We start from the raw sequence: 16,625 nt of genomic DNA, 5'->3' as shown, positions 1-16,625 counted from the left end.
CAATAAATTACATCTTAGGAAGTGAAAATATCTTGAATATAGGTCAAATTAATCTAGTGTTTCGTATTATAAAGATTACTTAACCAATTTCTTTACATTTCTACTAATTTCAAGCCTGAAAGAGTCTTGTTAGTCGTAATGCTACATTAAAGTGCACCTATTATGGTTTTGAAATGTGCCTGATTTTGTTTTAAAAGGTCTCATACAATAGATTTACATGTGTCCAAAGTCAAAAAACACTTTCATGCGCATAATTTAAACTGCAGCATTACCTCCCCCTCCTCCCCCGTGTCACAAACGACTGGTTCGATGATCCGTTCTAAAGGATTCACTCTAAACGCCTCCTTTCAGAGAGCACACTCTGCTCTGATTGCTCAGATGTCCCAGTCTGTTGTGATTGGTCTACCGCTGTCCGTGTGTTTCAATTAGGAAACGCCCATTACCATAACGAGTTTCAGCTCCATCTGTTTGAGAGCAGCCGATGAAAACCAGATCCAGGACTTTTTGTTACAAACCTACGTAGGTTCGTACAGGAAGTTACTCTGGAATTACTAACGACCCGTTTCAGCTGTTCAGAATCGGTTCCTTCTTTTGGGAGTCAATAACTCCGTTTGTCGTGCGCTTTGATTTTTGAAACTTTTCAGACATTTTCACATTTACAAACAGCTCTATAACACACTCCATGAAAGGTAATATTTGAAAAACTATAATAGGTGCACTGTACGCATTAACAGAAACAGATTCCCAATGGCGCCACCATAAATATATAAGAGACGGTCATATATTTGGAGGCTCCTGTGAGAACACTTACCTTGCAGCTGCTGTCGTTGTAACAGTACCATTTCTCATTGGGGTTTTTGGCATATGTGACGTAATGGCCTCCTCCGAGTATCCCTGAGTGACACTGCAAACACACAAATCATCACCACACAAGGGTTTTAGGTTGTGAAAAGGTTGTTTTCTGAAACTGAATAAGCATATTGCGCAGCACTCGTTCCCTTTATGACTATATAAGAAAAAAAAAATCTAATAACAGTCTACAATGGAATCTGATTGACAGGTGGTCAGTCACAGCCTGTGAAATGATCATTCTTGCATACTGGACAAATCCTACATTAATTAGCTAGCTCACCAGGCAGTGAGAAGTGAAAGCTCCAACTTGACTAAACAGTATAATGTAACTAGTTAACTAGAGCGTACATTAATACAGACCAAAGGAAAGAAACAAGTATACAATCACGTAGCACATCAAGTTTTCACACCGAAATCTCGGCTATGAGATTTGTCGTGCTCGCAGAGCACCTAAAAGATATTAGGATCTGACTAGTGTCCTTTTTTTCGCTTGATATGTTAAGCCATGTTTAGTAAGCAGGACAGTTATATTATAGCATTGTATTTCACTTTATTTCACTCAGTTTTCACCTGGGTTCTGAAAAAATCATTCATCATCTGTGCATTCAATTAATCAGTCTGGTAAGAACAGTTCCACAGTCATCCAGATCGTACCTCAGCCAATGGGCTTCAGATGCGTTCGCTATAGCGCACTATCATGAAGTGCATTAGGCCTACTTTTGTTCTGAAAAAGTCAATAAGGAGTAGGTTTGTTGAACCTAATCGTCGGCTAGGCAACTACAAATAAAAAACTAAACAGTAAATCTTGTCCTGGGCTACGGATTTGTCCACCCCTGTACTATTAGGAATAGAATATAGTAAGTATGTACATGGTATACCTTATATTTGTATATTGTAAACCTACATACCAAACAGAGCCCATTTAACTTCCTATCACACACACAGGTCATTTGTTGAAGTGCACTACATGAAGTGCCCATACCAAAATCAACATCTTACTGGACAGTAATTTTGGACACAGAGGACCAGTGTCAATGTGTAGATACTCACCGATATTGCATACAGATCATAGATAGGCTCCAGACAGATCCTGTCTCTTTGGTCCTGTGAGGCCTCCAGGTCTATGCTGTCCTCAGTGCAGCCATTGCTCTCCAGTTCTGAAACTGTCGTAGCGTTATCACAGTCTCTGACTGGCTCATCCCCCAGTGCGGAGTCCAGGCCTGTAGCTTCAGCTTCATTCTGGTTCTCAGACTTGATGTGCTCCAGCTCCACTGGACTTTCTCTGCCACTGTCCAGGCTCTCCCGACTGAGAGACAGCTGCAGACGTGAGTCCTGCCGGGGTGCCTTCTTGTGCCCCTGCTTGCACATGTCGCCTTTAGGGCTGCTGATCGGACTGCAGCCTCGACTGAGGGAGGAAGACAACAACCTACCAGAGCTCAGGGAATCTGTGGATCACGCACATAGGATATTAGAAACCATAAATTAAACTATATTCAAACTTAACCAATTTCTTATCATTAATTAGTTCCCATCATGTTTTGTAAAAAAAATTATGCACATTCCTGAATGGCTGACATCTACTCTATCACTAGGCAACTTTTCCAAATGTGATCAAAATTTTTAAGAAATATATGGGCATTTTCAAATTTCTGTATTTCCATTCAAATTATTGCTGACATTGACCCCTTTTTTCCCCCCAAATATAAAAATAGCTTGACATGGAACACTGGATAATTGTAGGCTGTTTGTTATATATTATATAAAATATTAATTAGAGATGCACCGATGTATCGGCTGATAAAGGCTATTTTTCACGCTATGGGCCATCGGCCGATAGTTTAGAAACATCCGATGATCAGGGCCGATTATATCCTGTCAATCAACAGAGGGCGAGAAAACACATCGATTTCGTGCTGTGTGTAAAGATGATGTCTCTTGTGTGGAATGATGACAAAACTGCAGTTTGTAATCTCTGTAAGCTCTGCACTAATCAAATTTTACACCGGAAGTGATCAGCAGTGAAGCGGAGTCGAGTCTAATTTAACATAAAAGTAGCATATATTTCACAGAAAAATAAATTTGTAGAGTGGTATGTTTCATATGCAGTTAATGTTAATGAGTTAATATAATCAAAAAAGGTTTATATTAGGCCTATATATTACCAGTTTGATGTCAATAATGAAGTAGAAATGCTTTGTGTTTGTGGCGAGTGAGTGAGACTAACAGGAGGTTTTTTAGAATTCTGTCAATGTTAATATGAAATAATAACATTCAATAAGTTCATAAATCTTACTTTAACATTAACACATTAACTCAATTCTGAAGATTAGAGTAATGTGTTTTGTGTTTATGAGACCAGTTACTGTGAAACAATTTGTTGAAATCAAGAGAAAGTTTTTATATGCATTCCTTCAGAATTGTGGAATTAATTATTAAGTTTAAAGAACTATAGAAGGCAGAACTAATCGGTATCGGCCAATATCACTCTGAATAATCAGTTATCAGTATCGGCTGATAAATTAAGCATCGGTGCATCTCTAATATTAATTACAAAAACACTTGCTGTTGAGTGTTTTATTAAAAAAATTTTACATTTTACATGCTGCTGTGACTTTGACAATGTGAGTGCTTTTCACAATAAAATGAATTCCCCACAAATATTTCTGTCTTTATAAAATTCGTTTTTTGTTGTTGTTATTGTTGTTGTTTTACGTTGTAAACAAATGGACCAGGGATTGTATCTCACTGCTTCCATTCCCAGCCCTGCATAACAGACCATGAAATTAACTTCAATCTGAATCGGGGCATAACCTGGCCTGGGCATTGGGGGCTGTAACCCCCAAGCGGTTTGTCACTACGTAACTGAACGTCAGTAAAAGAAGACGGCGGTGTTGTAATTTATATTTGAATTATATCTTCAATGAACGGAGGCGAGACCAATCAGACAGGGTTTACAGGAAAATATGCTGAAACACTTGTCTTCTTGGCGGACAGCTCTCAATTCTGCCGATCGCTAGATTTTTAAAAAAAAAAATTTTAAACCAGTAAAGAGATTGAAACTGAAACAGTAACATCCTCTGATGATGAGCAGGAAAACAAGGTGTGTAAATGTCTGAGAGTTCCAGTTTACATGGACATAATATGAGCAGAGCATAAAGAAATATAAATGTACTTTGCATGGCACTGTAGCAGCTAAACCCATAGCTTAGTTGTGCCTAGTTAGAAAAAAGTTTTATATTTTACCGGTCTGGTAGTCCTATAAACAGTAACAACACCTGAGGCAAGTTTTATGATAAATCCAACCATTTCTGATGTATTTCAAAAAATACATGGAGAAGAATCTCGACTCAGCCCCGGATGATTAATAGTCCAGCTAACGCCCCTGAATCTGAATAAAAGCCTCAACTTTGTTTGGTGTGATGAGCTGACCTTTAATATTATTAACGTTGAGTGATGTGGGAATTGGGGGTGGATCTCCAGAATTTGTCCGATGTTCCTTTTCGGACAGCTCCTCTGCCAAACCACCTCTCCACCCCTGTTGATTGTGGTCTACTTCCCGTGGGGTCAAAAATGCACTTGGGTCAAAGTTATCCCTGGGAAACTGCACGATCTTCTGAGATTTAATCCAGCGATTGTTGACAAACTGGAACCGCTTCAAATGCACAATCTGCACCAGGGGAAACAAAACAAAACATGGTAGTATTCAAAGAGAAGCACACTATACAAATAGAAAGTCACAGGGAAATCTCTCTTGATTGCAATAACACAGATTTCAATGCTTGGTGCTCTGGAAGAAGTGCTCTATTAGTACCAGTATTGGTGGAAGTCTCCAGATGTCCAGTTTCTTGGTGGCCAACCGGTGGGTCTTGCACTTGGAGCAGTAGTAGAGCTCATTTTCACCCAGCTCCTCTTCGGTGGTGAAGGCTCTCAGGCAACTGTCTAGACTGATTGGTTCTGCCTGAGCACGACGACTCCGCTCCACACTCACATGCTCCTCCACCAGCTACAGAATACCAAAAATAGAGAAGACAAGTCAACATTTTTCAAGGAATCCTTTAATCACACTAGAACTATGTGCTGGTCGGCACTGCATGGTATTTTACTGTGCCTGTTGCACACATGCATTTTATGTAGTTCTGTGTTGGTGTGTGTAGATTCTTGTAGTTCTGTGCTGTGTTGTTGGTCCTGGAGGAACGGTGTTTCCTTTCACGGTGTATTGTACCAGTTATATATGGTTGAAATTACAATAAAAACCACTTGAATCGAATTGACTTGATATACAATAAGTGATCAACACCAACATAAGGAAATGGCTCTCTGGGCCTCCTTTTAATCCCCCATTGGAAATCTCAGTGGCCCTACTCTGGATTGTTATTCATAGCTTACCCTCTCTTGGGACGTCTGGTAGCGGAGGTGCAATGCAGTAGGGTCCCAATCAACAGCTATGCAAGCATTGCCTACAATAGCCCTGTCATCATTACACACTATTATACAGCCTCTGCAGAACCTGACGACAAGACAGAGAGGATCAATGTTTCACATATGATGGTACAATCCACCCATTAACACACCGTGAATTTTATAGCCTTCACTCTTACTTATACCACGGACACCAGGCACAAGAGTTCCCATCTCCTTGTACAACACGCAGGGTGAAGGGGTAGTGGTAACCCAGACTGTCATCACTAAAGAAAAGCACAACAGTAAAATACAAATTTTAGATCCACTATCCAAAATGTTCTGAAACCTTTCACAGGGTTAGCACTGCGAAAAGTAAAGGCCAGATATAAGTATGGGCAAAATGGGTCATTGAATGGGATTATCATTCAATTTAATAAGGGTGTAGTTTAGCATGCAAACTGGATCTGGGACTGCCTACTAAACACACTCCGTGTATAAAATTTAGAAAATTGTCAAGTCTTGTTTAACCTGTTGAATTTTTTATGTTATTTGCGCATGTTTTTTTCTTGCATGATCTATGAGCAGGGTTGCCAGATATGCATGTTCAAAAACAGCACAACGAACACGCAGTGAAGCAAATGGTCTGCCTGAATAGTTGTTCAACAATAGGATTGTATTATTATACATTTTGTCATAAAGAACATATGTAAAAATTAACAAGAGAGAGAGGAAAAAAAAAAAATCCATGCTGGCAGTTCAAAAATAACTACATTCTGACAACACTGCCTCAACACATCACAGGCACATTGATGTACATTGATGGGAACACTGATGGGAACATTGAACGGCATTTCTACGTTCACCACGTTTAGGTTTGTGTGCAAGTTTCACACATAACCCACAAGGCATTTGGAGAAGAATACAAACAAATTGCAGCTTAAGAAACAACACTCCTTTCCATTACAGCATAAGTCCTGGCAAGAAATAAAACCAGCATCATCCATTCTGTCATACAACTGAGACACTGACCAGTCTTGTGCATGGTTGCTCGACTCCTGAGGGGGCAGAGGGCTAGCCAATCGGGACACTTGTGTCCACACGGTGTTGTACAAGTCACGACCACGTGTGTCTGCTGTACAGGGAACAATTAGTGGCATGCCAAACAGACTGGGCCGGTTTTTTTGAGAAGACAGGAAATATAATTCGGCACGCATCTAGGGGGAAAAAAAAAACGCAAATTACATGAGAAAGTTTGCCTTTCAGAACAGTTCATGCATTTTGTAATATTTAGTATGATTCTAAACAGAAATGCTAAGCTCAATTTTACCTAGAGGAAAGCATTTTAAATGACATTTTAACAACCAGCTCTCACCATTTTCCGGTGGATGGCAATGATGTACCCAGTGAAGGAGCTGGCAGGGTGCAACATGATGTGGCCATTAGGGAGGCCGTTGGCAGGGCTGCCTTCTGTGCTACAGGGAACCACGGTATTTGGCATGCCCTTAGGAATTATGTCAAGCCTCAGAGATGTACCACTGGAGACTGCTGGGCTGGTTCCATTTGAAACCTTCGGAAGGTCCTCTATAAACATAGGAAGCATTAAGAAATAAAATAAATAAATAAAATATAAGAAATAAACTACAAATCCTATAGCCTACTCAAAAAAAAAACCCCACAGTAATGAACTGATGAGCTGCTGATAACGTCTATGACATCAGACTTTACAGACTTTAAAACTGCCCTCATGCTGCAAAAGCTAAAGGGTATATTACTGATCAAATTAAATTTCATCGGGCTCATCAGAGCTCACCAGAGCTTGCTTCTTTTGGTGAGGAGTCTGGCGAAGGTGTAGAGGGCAGTGGGATTTCAAAAGCACATAGGAAACCACTCACAGCACGCCGCACTTTCTGATTATCGGATGGGAAATTCTAGAACAGAAACACTTAGTCATGATGAGACATAAACAGCACAGCCCTCAGGAAGCAGGAAGGTTGCTGAATTACAATTAGCACCTTAATACAAGACAAATGGATCTCGACCAGGAGAATTTGTTCTGGTCTCAGATGGCATAATTCACTTAGCAGAATCTTCAAGCCGGAGTATTTCTCATCCACGTTGAGTCGAAGACCGTACCTCACTGGCGTTGAGCCATCCAGCTTTATAACTGTAAGAAGACACCCAAACATAAACGGTGTTAAGTAACACAAGCTGTGCTAAGTCGGCACATACAGTGCCTCACACAGCACACCATATAACTGTATTGCACATCATACATGATTCATTTTGTTAAGGATATTGTGCAAATCTCACAAGCTACAATGATGCAATCATGTCACAAACTCACCTATGATCTCAAGGTGCATGGAGTTGTCCATGGGCAGAGGAAGGGAAAGGAAGTTAAATGGGTCGAAGCGAGCACTAACGTGGCCACAGGTTTTGCACTTGACCTGAGACCTAAGCTGACCATGGAACAGGTCCACCACAATAGAGCGGTTTCTTCTCAAATGATTCTCCCACGCCTGACATGACACAGTGAACACGAGATGTGAGGTCACTATTTTGAAGATCACAACTTCAGTGCAATTATTTTCTTAACATGCAGTAATTATTATAAATGATATTATAATAAATGAATCCCTCATATCACACACAAAATAGTACTTTACATTTGTGAATAGGTTTGATACCACTGAAATGTCCTGTGTTACAGTATCTATGAATTAAGGAATAAATCTTCCCAGTGCATGCTGTTATCAGAAAATAATCAACGGTGGGGTGGTGTCACATGGCCTGCCATGAAGTAGATTATTTTCCTATAACAGCATGTTTTATTCCTGTTAGACCACGGCAATTTTTTTTATTTATTAATGAAAGACATATACTTAACCATAGTTTCATTTAATGCTGTATAACATCTGCGAAAGTCAGATTCTGTTATCTCACCTACATTACAGCAACCGTTTGCTGCGGTCCGAATCAGAGTGTGATTGTTCCCGAGAAGACAACGCGACACCCTATTTTTTATTTATTTAAAATCTCTCTCTCTCTCTCTCTCTCTCATATATATATATATATATATATATATATATATATATATATATATATATATATATATATATATATATTTATTTATTTATTTTATTTTTTTTGGTGCTATTATGTGCAGCAGATATAATGCGCAGCAGGGGACCTCTTCTGTGACTCACAAAATCCCTTGCCACTCATGGTAAACATGTGCTGTGGAAACTATTGATGTCATCATCGGCTAGAACACATGCGCAGCATTTTTCTTCCTGAACAAATGCGGACCAGAGTACGAGCTGCGTTCACATTCATGGGAATCGCGGCACAGTTCCAGTGCAGCCGAACTTAGACCACCTTCTACAGAGGTAGGAGTCTCGGGTTCGGTACCGCCGTGCGCTTCCTGGTCCGCATGAGGGCTTTCACCATACCAATTTTTCCATGCAGACCGTGCTCCGTTTCAGACTAAACTGCCAGTCTAAAAGCCCCCTTAAAGTCAGTAATGCAAATTTGTGCAACTTGTCATGTTATAAAGAAACCAAAGATGCCAAATAATTTCCCATGGTGGAAAATACACCAACAGTGACCAAGTATTGACAATGGTGACTCATTCCAAAAATGCTTCTCAACCAGGTCAATGATTATACATTTTTATTTATTAAATAACAACAGTGATCATTTGTTTATTATTAAACACACTGGGATTATTGTGAAGTGTCCACCATGCAAGTCCTTGTGAATTAGCTGTTTTTTATAGAAACTACAACTTATTCAATTGCACATGAATATAAACCTGTGATTTGAGTTACAGCCAGAACTATTGTCTGAGCCATGGTGTTATAGAAAATGAACACCTTCTGACCAATCAGATTACAGAATTCATCAAGCGGTGTTATAAGAATTTATTTAAACGTACAAAATACAAATTAGCGTAATAGCTGCAGTCACTATGATCTCAGAACTTGTGTTTTCCTGATTTCCATTAGTACAACATGAAAGCAATGCACTTCTCACTGCTCATTGTAGCTAAAATGACTTGCACAGCTGCCCAAATCACAAAACTAAAAGCTACCATGTTTAAACAGATCAACTATTCAATATACTAAACTACACGGGCACTAGATTGTAATGTAAATTTGCCATATTGTTGTTTCTACAATTTTTAGAGCTGTACTAACCTCTGATGCAACTTCCCAGTCAGGTCTGCCATCACTGTCCTTCAGCTCCACGTAGGGTTTGTCATGGACACGGTTAAGATCTTCATGAAGGCCATCTAACAGAAAGGCCAGCAGTTCTTGAGAATCTTGCTGTTGGAAGCCATCAAAACGTGGCGCATACTTTGCTATAGTCCACTACAGGTGCAGAGAAGAATCAGATAAAGCACACTAAATAAGAGAAAACACTGAGGTGTTCATTTCAAATGCCAATCCATTTGATATTGTCACAGTGTATCTGCAGGTATCAGCAGTGTTCATGCATATACATCCATTTCAGGGTTTAAGTAAACTTCTATAGAGGTGTATGGGAGACCAGAGCAAATATCTTTTTTGCATTACCATATGTTCCAACATTGAAAAAAAAAAAGAAAAAAAAAATCCAGTATTTCCTTCCCATGACTTTCCAAGAGAGGAAAAAAAATAGAGAGATGGATTACGGCAGTCAAGAAGAGAACAAAAGATATCGAATTTACCATCACTCCCTCAGCAGCTGTATTAGAAACCCCCTCACAGCAGTGTTTATGAGTTGTTGTTTTTTTGTAATTAAATGCCAGGGTAATGTAACAAAGCGTTACATTAAAATAGAAAATAAATAAATATATAAGTGTGTGTGTATATATATATATATATATATATATATATATATATATATATATATATATATATATATATACACACATACTTTACTATTTTGTAATATTACTATTGCACTGAATTTTTTATTTTACTATTGTACGTAAAACCAAAGTGAATCTGGCGCGCGTCGTGCTAAATGCACGTTCTAAGCGACTCAAACTCACAGCACAGGCAGAGATGAAGTTGGTGTGGAGCGGCAGTTACAGTGAGGGGAAAAAGTATTTAATCCCCTGCTGATTTTGTATGTTTGACCACTGACAAAGAAATGATCAGTCTATAATTTTAATGGTAGATTTATTTGAACAGTGAGAGACAGAATAGCAACAAAAAAAATCCAGAAAAACGCATGTCAAAAATGTTATAAATTGATTTGCATTTTAATGAGGGAAATAAGTATTTGACCCCCTCTCAATCAGAAAGATTTCTGGCTCCCAGGTCTTTTATACAGGTAACGAGCTGAGATTAGGAGCACACTCTTAAAGGGAGTGCTCCTAATCTCAGCTTGTTACCTGTATAAAAGACACCTGTCCACAGAAGCAATCAATCAATCAGATTCCAAACTCTCCACCATGGCCAAGACCAAAGAGCTCTCCAAGGATGTCAGGGACAAGATTGTAGACCTACACAATGGAATGGGCTACAAGACCATTGCCAAGCAGCTTGGTGAGAAGGTGACAACAGTTGGTGTGATTATTCGCAAATGGAAGAAACACAAAAGAACTCTCCCTCGGCCTGGGGCTACATGCAAGATTTCACCTCATGGAGTTGCAATGATCATGAGAACAGTGAGGAATCAGCCCAGAACTACCCGGGAGGATGATGTCAATGATATCAAGGCAGCTGGGACCATAGTCACCAAGAAAACAATTGGTAACACACTACGCCGTGAAGGACTGAAATCCTGCAGCGCCCGCAAGGTCCCCCTGCTCAAGAAAGCACATGTACATGCCCGTCTGAAGTTTGCCAATGAACATCTGAATGATTCAGAGGACAACTGGGTGAAAGTGTTGTGGTCAGATGAGACCAAAATGGAGCTCTTTGGCATCAACTCAACTCGCCGTGTTTGGAGGAGGAGGAATGCTGCCTATGACCCCAAGAACACCATCCCCACCGTCAAACATGGAGGTGGAAACATTATGCTTTGGGGGTGTTTTTCTGCTAAGGGGACAGGACAACTTCACCGCATCAAAGGGACGATGGACGGGGCCATGTACCGTCAAATCTTGGGTGAAAACCTCCTTCCCTCAGACAGGGCATTGAAAATGGGTCGTGGATGGGTATTCCAGCATGACAATGACCCAAAACACACGGCAAAGGCAACAAAGGAGTGGCTCAAGAGGAAGCACATTAAGGTCCTGGAGTGGCCTAGCCAGTCTCCAGACCTTAATCCCATAGAAAATCTGTGGAGGGAGTTGAAGGTTCGAGTTGCCAAACGTCATCCTCAAAACCTTAATGACTTCGAGAAGATCTGCAAAGAGGAGTGGGACAAAATCCCTCCTGAGATGTGTGCAAACCTGGTGGCCAACTACAAGAAATGTCTGACCTCTGTGACTGCCAACAAGGGTTTTGTCACCAAGTACTAAGTCATGTTTTGCAGAGGGGTCAAATACATATTTCCCTCATTAAAATGCAAATCAATTTATAACATTGTTGACATGCGTTTTTCTGGATTTTTGTTGTTATTCTGTCTCTCACTGTTCAAATAAATCTACCATTAAAATTATAGAATGATCATTTCTTTGTCAGTGGGCAAACATACAAAATCAGCAGGGGATCAAATACTTTTTTCCCCTCACTGTAATGTGAACCAAGCCACTCAAACACAGATGAGCCGCATCCGATTGAAACACAGTGTCACGCTTTTTGAAATGGTAAAGCCAACGAGCGAAAATAAAAGAAATATTCTTTACGGTGTTCAAGGACCTTTGAAACGTGAATTTCAGACATTTTAATGCTAATTAAGGCCTTATTTTTACATTATGGAATTTAAGACATTTTAAGACTTTTTAAGGACCCATGGACACCCTGTGTCAATATCATTAGTATATAGTTATACATGTGTAATACCTAACCAATGAACAATTCATCTTCGCTATTAGGGAGAGATCAAATGAGATCACTGTAATAAATAAAACCCAACATTTGCAGTTTGAGAATTTCAAAGTCTTTCAAATTGGTTATAAGAATGTTAGTTCAGAGGTGTACCCTGAGTTTCAATGGAGCAATACTTTTCTGAGCACCACTCCACAGTTCCTGGATCAGATCACCGTAGCATTTTGCCATGTGTCCTCGCATCCCAATAGGATTAGTTCTGCAAGAGAAGTTAAAATAGTCAGCACTTCTCAAGAAACAGCTCATACTTTATATAGGTGTTGTCAAATGAATTTAAACTAATTTCATATTTAATAAAAGTGAAATACTACAAGCTAAACTTTGAAGTAATATTTTTTTAAAACCAAGAATCAAATGCAAAAAAAAAAAACAAAAAAAAAAAAAACAAGCAATTAATGTGTAAAAATGTAAGTGTATTGAGGAATGGGGTTGGATGTTACAGTATATGGTATGTCTTATGTCTAAAAATGTTGATGATAAAATAAGAACTCACACACTCACATACACACACCTGTTAAGTTCATAAAGGTGACACCCAGACGTAAAGTATCCTGTAAGAGGTTTAGTGTTGCTCACACACTGAATGCTGGAGTTCATAAAACACGTGTTGCCGAGGTTACTGAGTCCCGTGGCCCCTTTCTCAGTGGGTACTGCAGAAAGGGATAGAAATGTGTCAGTCTCAAACAAACATGCAGCACTGCAGAATGTTTTAAATTCAATTGTCCTGGACCTTTGTGTCTGTTCATTCTGCTGCTGTTGGCTAAAAATGACATCTCCTCAGGCCAGCTCATGTCTTTGTTGCGCACTACAAAAGCAAATAAACACAAGTAAGATGAATAATAATGCTCTTCATTAATAAATAATATACAATCATAGATAATAACCAATCGATAACCACCTTCAATAACCATGTACTGTTCATCAGGGATCTTCAGCGCCTCCAGTGAATGATCCTCATCGTCAAGAAGAGTCAAATAATTCTGTCGGGGGACAGATTACGATAATTTGTACAGAGTGTCTCGACATAAGAGAGAAGCAGTCACTATAATTTTAATACTATTGTGTATGTCACTTATTAGGTTTTCATTTAATCTCATTACTCATTATTATTATTATTATTAATAATAATAATAATAATAATAATAATAATAATAACAACATGATTCAGTGAACTACATTGGGAAAAAACTTAAAAGTAACACATTCAAAGACCTGTTTTTAGTTGCAGACCTTTGACAATAAAAAGATGCACCATATTTCTAAAGAGTAAAAGAAAGGAAATCTGTTCTTTGATGCGTCTAAAAACATTCTGTATATACACAGACGAGTGACTTAACTGCGACATCACCGACTGCTCTATACCCACTGGGAGATACTGTATAATTGCAGGGGTCATTCGAATATAGATACATCTAGGATAGTTCAATTATGCCTTATAAATTTCGTAACTTAAAATGTATTGACAATTAATTATTTTGTGACAGTACTGAAAATTATTCCAAGGTAAAGTATAAAGCCATGAAATGAATTCATATCACATGTTGTCTTGTTTTGAAATTTATTCACCTTTTATCCATTTAAAATGAAAACAGCTAGAATTCTGCTGTGCACCTGAAAGTGTGTGTGTGTGTGCGTTTCAGAGCCTCTTCACCTCATTCATGTAAAGCCACAGTCTCATATCCTCTTCTTTAATCCGGAGCCTCTGAGACAGATACTCGTGAATGTCCTTTATCATTCCCACTCGGCTGAAGCAGCCAGTGTAGGCCAGCACCCGCTTCAGAGGGGTAGTGGGAGATGGCATGCTACCTACAAGACACATCGGGAGTTGATGAGGTGTATCAAAAGAAACCAGGGCAGGTACAAAGGATTATCATTTGACTAAGCGGAGTTGAAAGAGAAACATTTTAATACCTCTAACTAAACCACACACAGGGAACATGACATGACTGGGCTTAAAGCCTGCTGGTTTGTGATTATGACTTGCGACATTTAGTAAGCATAACATAAAAGGGAACATCTACTAGTTTCTGAGTGTCTGTGGTCAAATACAAGAGTAGGCTACTATGATGTACAGTACAGTCAAGTTAAAAAGTATGTATCAATTCAGACTTCTGAAAACCTGAAAATTTAGCTCTTAGGGTTATTTTACAATTGCCTACACCAAAAAAAAAAAAAATCCCTAAATGTTAAATTCTATATAATAAAAAAAAACAACTTTTGAAGTGTGAAAAAGAGTTGCCTTGATCCTACAGGCATACAAGTTCTTAGAAAAAAATCTTCATCACGTTGGTGTTGTTTTTCCACTTATTTGACCATTATTTGTAATAATTTTCCTGTCGCTATATGTTTTCCCCCTTTTGCCTTAAAGGGGATGCAAAGTTTTGCACTTCACAACAAATAAACTGGCAGACAGCCAAGTCAGAAATCAAACAATTAGTTACAAATGGAATGAACAGACTGCATATTGTCCTTTTGAGGGGTTTTTTTTGTATATGTGATCTGGAGACAGTCCTGAATCCCTCTTGTTAAGCTCATGTGTTCAGTCTTACCCATGTTCATCCAACCGTTAGACTGCGGTGTGCGTGCTGGAGGCTGCTGCCTCAGGAAGAGCAGGTGTCTGGGGAAGAGTTCTAACTCGGCTTTCTCCATATCCCTCGACCTGATCACCTAGACATCAGGGGTATAACATCATATTATTTATTGCCACTGCATTTTGGGGGAAAAAAAACCTTGAGGACAACACTTCATGGTACAAGTAGACATAAATCAAATCTTAAGGGGCACAAATTACATAGAAACATTCTAGCTACCTCAATTCATTGAACATAATAGTTAACTGGTTTTGGCTTAATAACAAATGTCTGTTTAACAATTTTCTGTGTCACTTTATATTAGGAAATACGATTAAACTATTTGTCCACAAATTGAACTAAATAACCGGGATAAATAATTGTGACTATTACATTAGTTATTATTGTGCAGCCCTAGCACAGTGTTATAAAAGTATCCAGGAGTATGGAGAATTGTGTCTGAAGGTCAGAATGAACCTGATGTACACTGAGCACAACCACCTGTATTGTTCAGATGTTAAAGGCAATAACCTTTACCTAATGTAGAGATGAGATTAGAAAACACCACATTAACACTGATGACTGATGGGGAAGTCTGTACGTACTGGACGGGGCAGGCTGAGGTTTGCTCCATACCAGTGGTAAAGAGCTCTCCAAACTGGCTCGGGTACAATCTCAAAGTCCTGGCCCAGATGCAGGCTGGGAGAGCGTCTCAGCAGCGCCCCTTCCATTGTTAATGTGGGAGCCTATTATAGAGAATATCAAAGTCACTCATAATACAAGTACAAATGAACTACATTACAAAAAAAAAAAAAAATAATCAAATGGGAATTATTCACCCTATAAGCATATGATGTTATAATTATGCAGATTTAGTGATCTCTCCTCTATTTAATGCTTAGTTATCACATTACACATGTCAGGTATGTGATTGGGTTTAGGAGCACTGCTCAGTGCTTACTTTGAGAGGCTCAGAGGTCACCAGTGGCTGGTTGTCTATGGCACCTGGCCTGAGAGCTGTCACATTCCCATCAGCCCCAGGGAAACTCTGGCTGTCTACCTCAGACGAATCAGTCTGCCGGGAGAAGCAGATATCTGTGGCAGTCGAGCTGGAATGGAGGAGACCTAGACAAGAAAGGAGCCATGTCTGTGAAAGATCATCAACATCCCCTGTAGCCAGAGGCCAGACCTGAGAATTTTTATGTGAATACTGACTGCCACTTGTCGTTTCCGATGCTTCAGAGGCGCTAGAGATGTTATCAGAGAACTTCTCTTCTGGGGAAGAGTGTGAGCTTGCTGTTCCCTCACCCTGACTGTGACCCTGACCCCCTTGTTCCATCCCTGCAGGTGAGGTAGGTGTTCTACTGCTAGGAAATACTGTGGGTTGTTCCACCACTATCACCTTGTTGTCCTAGAAATAAAATAACAAAATGAGCTGCCATGTGTTCCGCTCTTACAGGAATACTCCAGGAGTTTTTAACCTAATCTAATCACCACATCTATAGTGTATAAGCAACTATCACAGAGAATTATTTCAACACATTTCCCTGAAAAAAACAAAACAAAACAAAAAACAAAAGAGAGAGAACAGAAAACCAGAAAACAACTACCGCGCAGGCTTGCAATACAAGTAGATCGAAATTAAGCCGTTTAAACACTCGATCAAAATGAACCTTTTAATACGATTAATACTGTTTTTAGAAGCATAGCTGACAAAAGCTAGTCTAAGTACATATTGATTGTAAATGGTGATAACACTCCAGCATATGCATAAGCTCAGACAGGTTTCATTAACAACCCATATTTGTGAAGTGTC

General features: G+C 39.3%; 1 protein-coding gene across 1 annotated transcript in view; it reads right to left on the bottom strand.

Moving 5' to 3' along the window:
• LOC108277262 (ubiquitin carboxyl-terminal hydrolase 32) overlaps window positions 1–16,625 on the bottom strand; it is a 30,682-nt gene that overhangs the window by 1,406 nt on the left and 12,651 nt on the right. Inside the window, exons 13-33 of the mRNA XM_017489842.3 lie at window positions 16,025–16,220; window positions 15,771–15,934; window positions 15,415–15,555; window positions 14,789–14,906; window positions 13,891–14,045; window positions 13,138–13,219; window positions 12,970–13,044; window positions 12,751–12,889; window positions 12,333–12,438; window positions 9,453–9,626; window positions 7,598–7,772; window positions 7,266–7,417; window positions 7,064–7,181; window positions 6,626–6,834; window positions 6,283–6,467; window positions 5,451–5,537; window positions 5,239–5,359; window positions 4,664–4,855; window positions 4,282–4,519; window positions 1,903–2,297; window positions 812–904 (exon numbers count right to left, since the gene is read on the bottom strand). Coding sequence (XP_017345331.1) covers window positions 812–904; window positions 1,903–2,297; window positions 4,282–4,519; window positions 4,664–4,855; window positions 5,239–5,359; window positions 5,451–5,537; window positions 6,283–6,467; window positions 6,626–6,834; window positions 7,064–7,181; window positions 7,266–7,417; window positions 7,598–7,772; window positions 9,453–9,626; window positions 12,333–12,438; window positions 12,751–12,889; window positions 12,970–13,044; window positions 13,138–13,219; window positions 13,891–14,045; window positions 14,789–14,906; window positions 15,415–15,555; window positions 15,771–15,934; window positions 16,025–16,220 — 3,315 coding nt within the window. The remainder of the gene's footprint in view (window positions 1–811; window positions 905–1,902; window positions 2,298–4,281; window positions 4,520–4,663; window positions 4,856–5,238; window positions 5,360–5,450; window positions 5,538–6,282; window positions 6,468–6,625; window positions 6,835–7,063; window positions 7,182–7,265; window positions 7,418–7,597; window positions 7,773–9,452; window positions 9,627–12,332; window positions 12,439–12,750; window positions 12,890–12,969; window positions 13,045–13,137; window positions 13,220–13,890; window positions 14,046–14,788; window positions 14,907–15,414; window positions 15,556–15,770; window positions 15,935–16,024; window positions 16,221–16,625) is intronic.

This window comes from Ictalurus punctatus, chromosome 16 (genome assembly GCF_001660625.3).
Source record: "Ictalurus punctatus breed USDA103 chromosome 16, Coco_2.0, whole genome shotgun sequence".
Taxonomy (NCBI): Eukaryota; Metazoa; Chordata; class Actinopteri; order Siluriformes; family Ictaluridae; genus Ictalurus; species Ictalurus punctatus.
The sequence above is the reverse complement of the archived record's forward strand: the minus strand, read 5'-3'. Positions and strand labels throughout refer to the sequence as shown.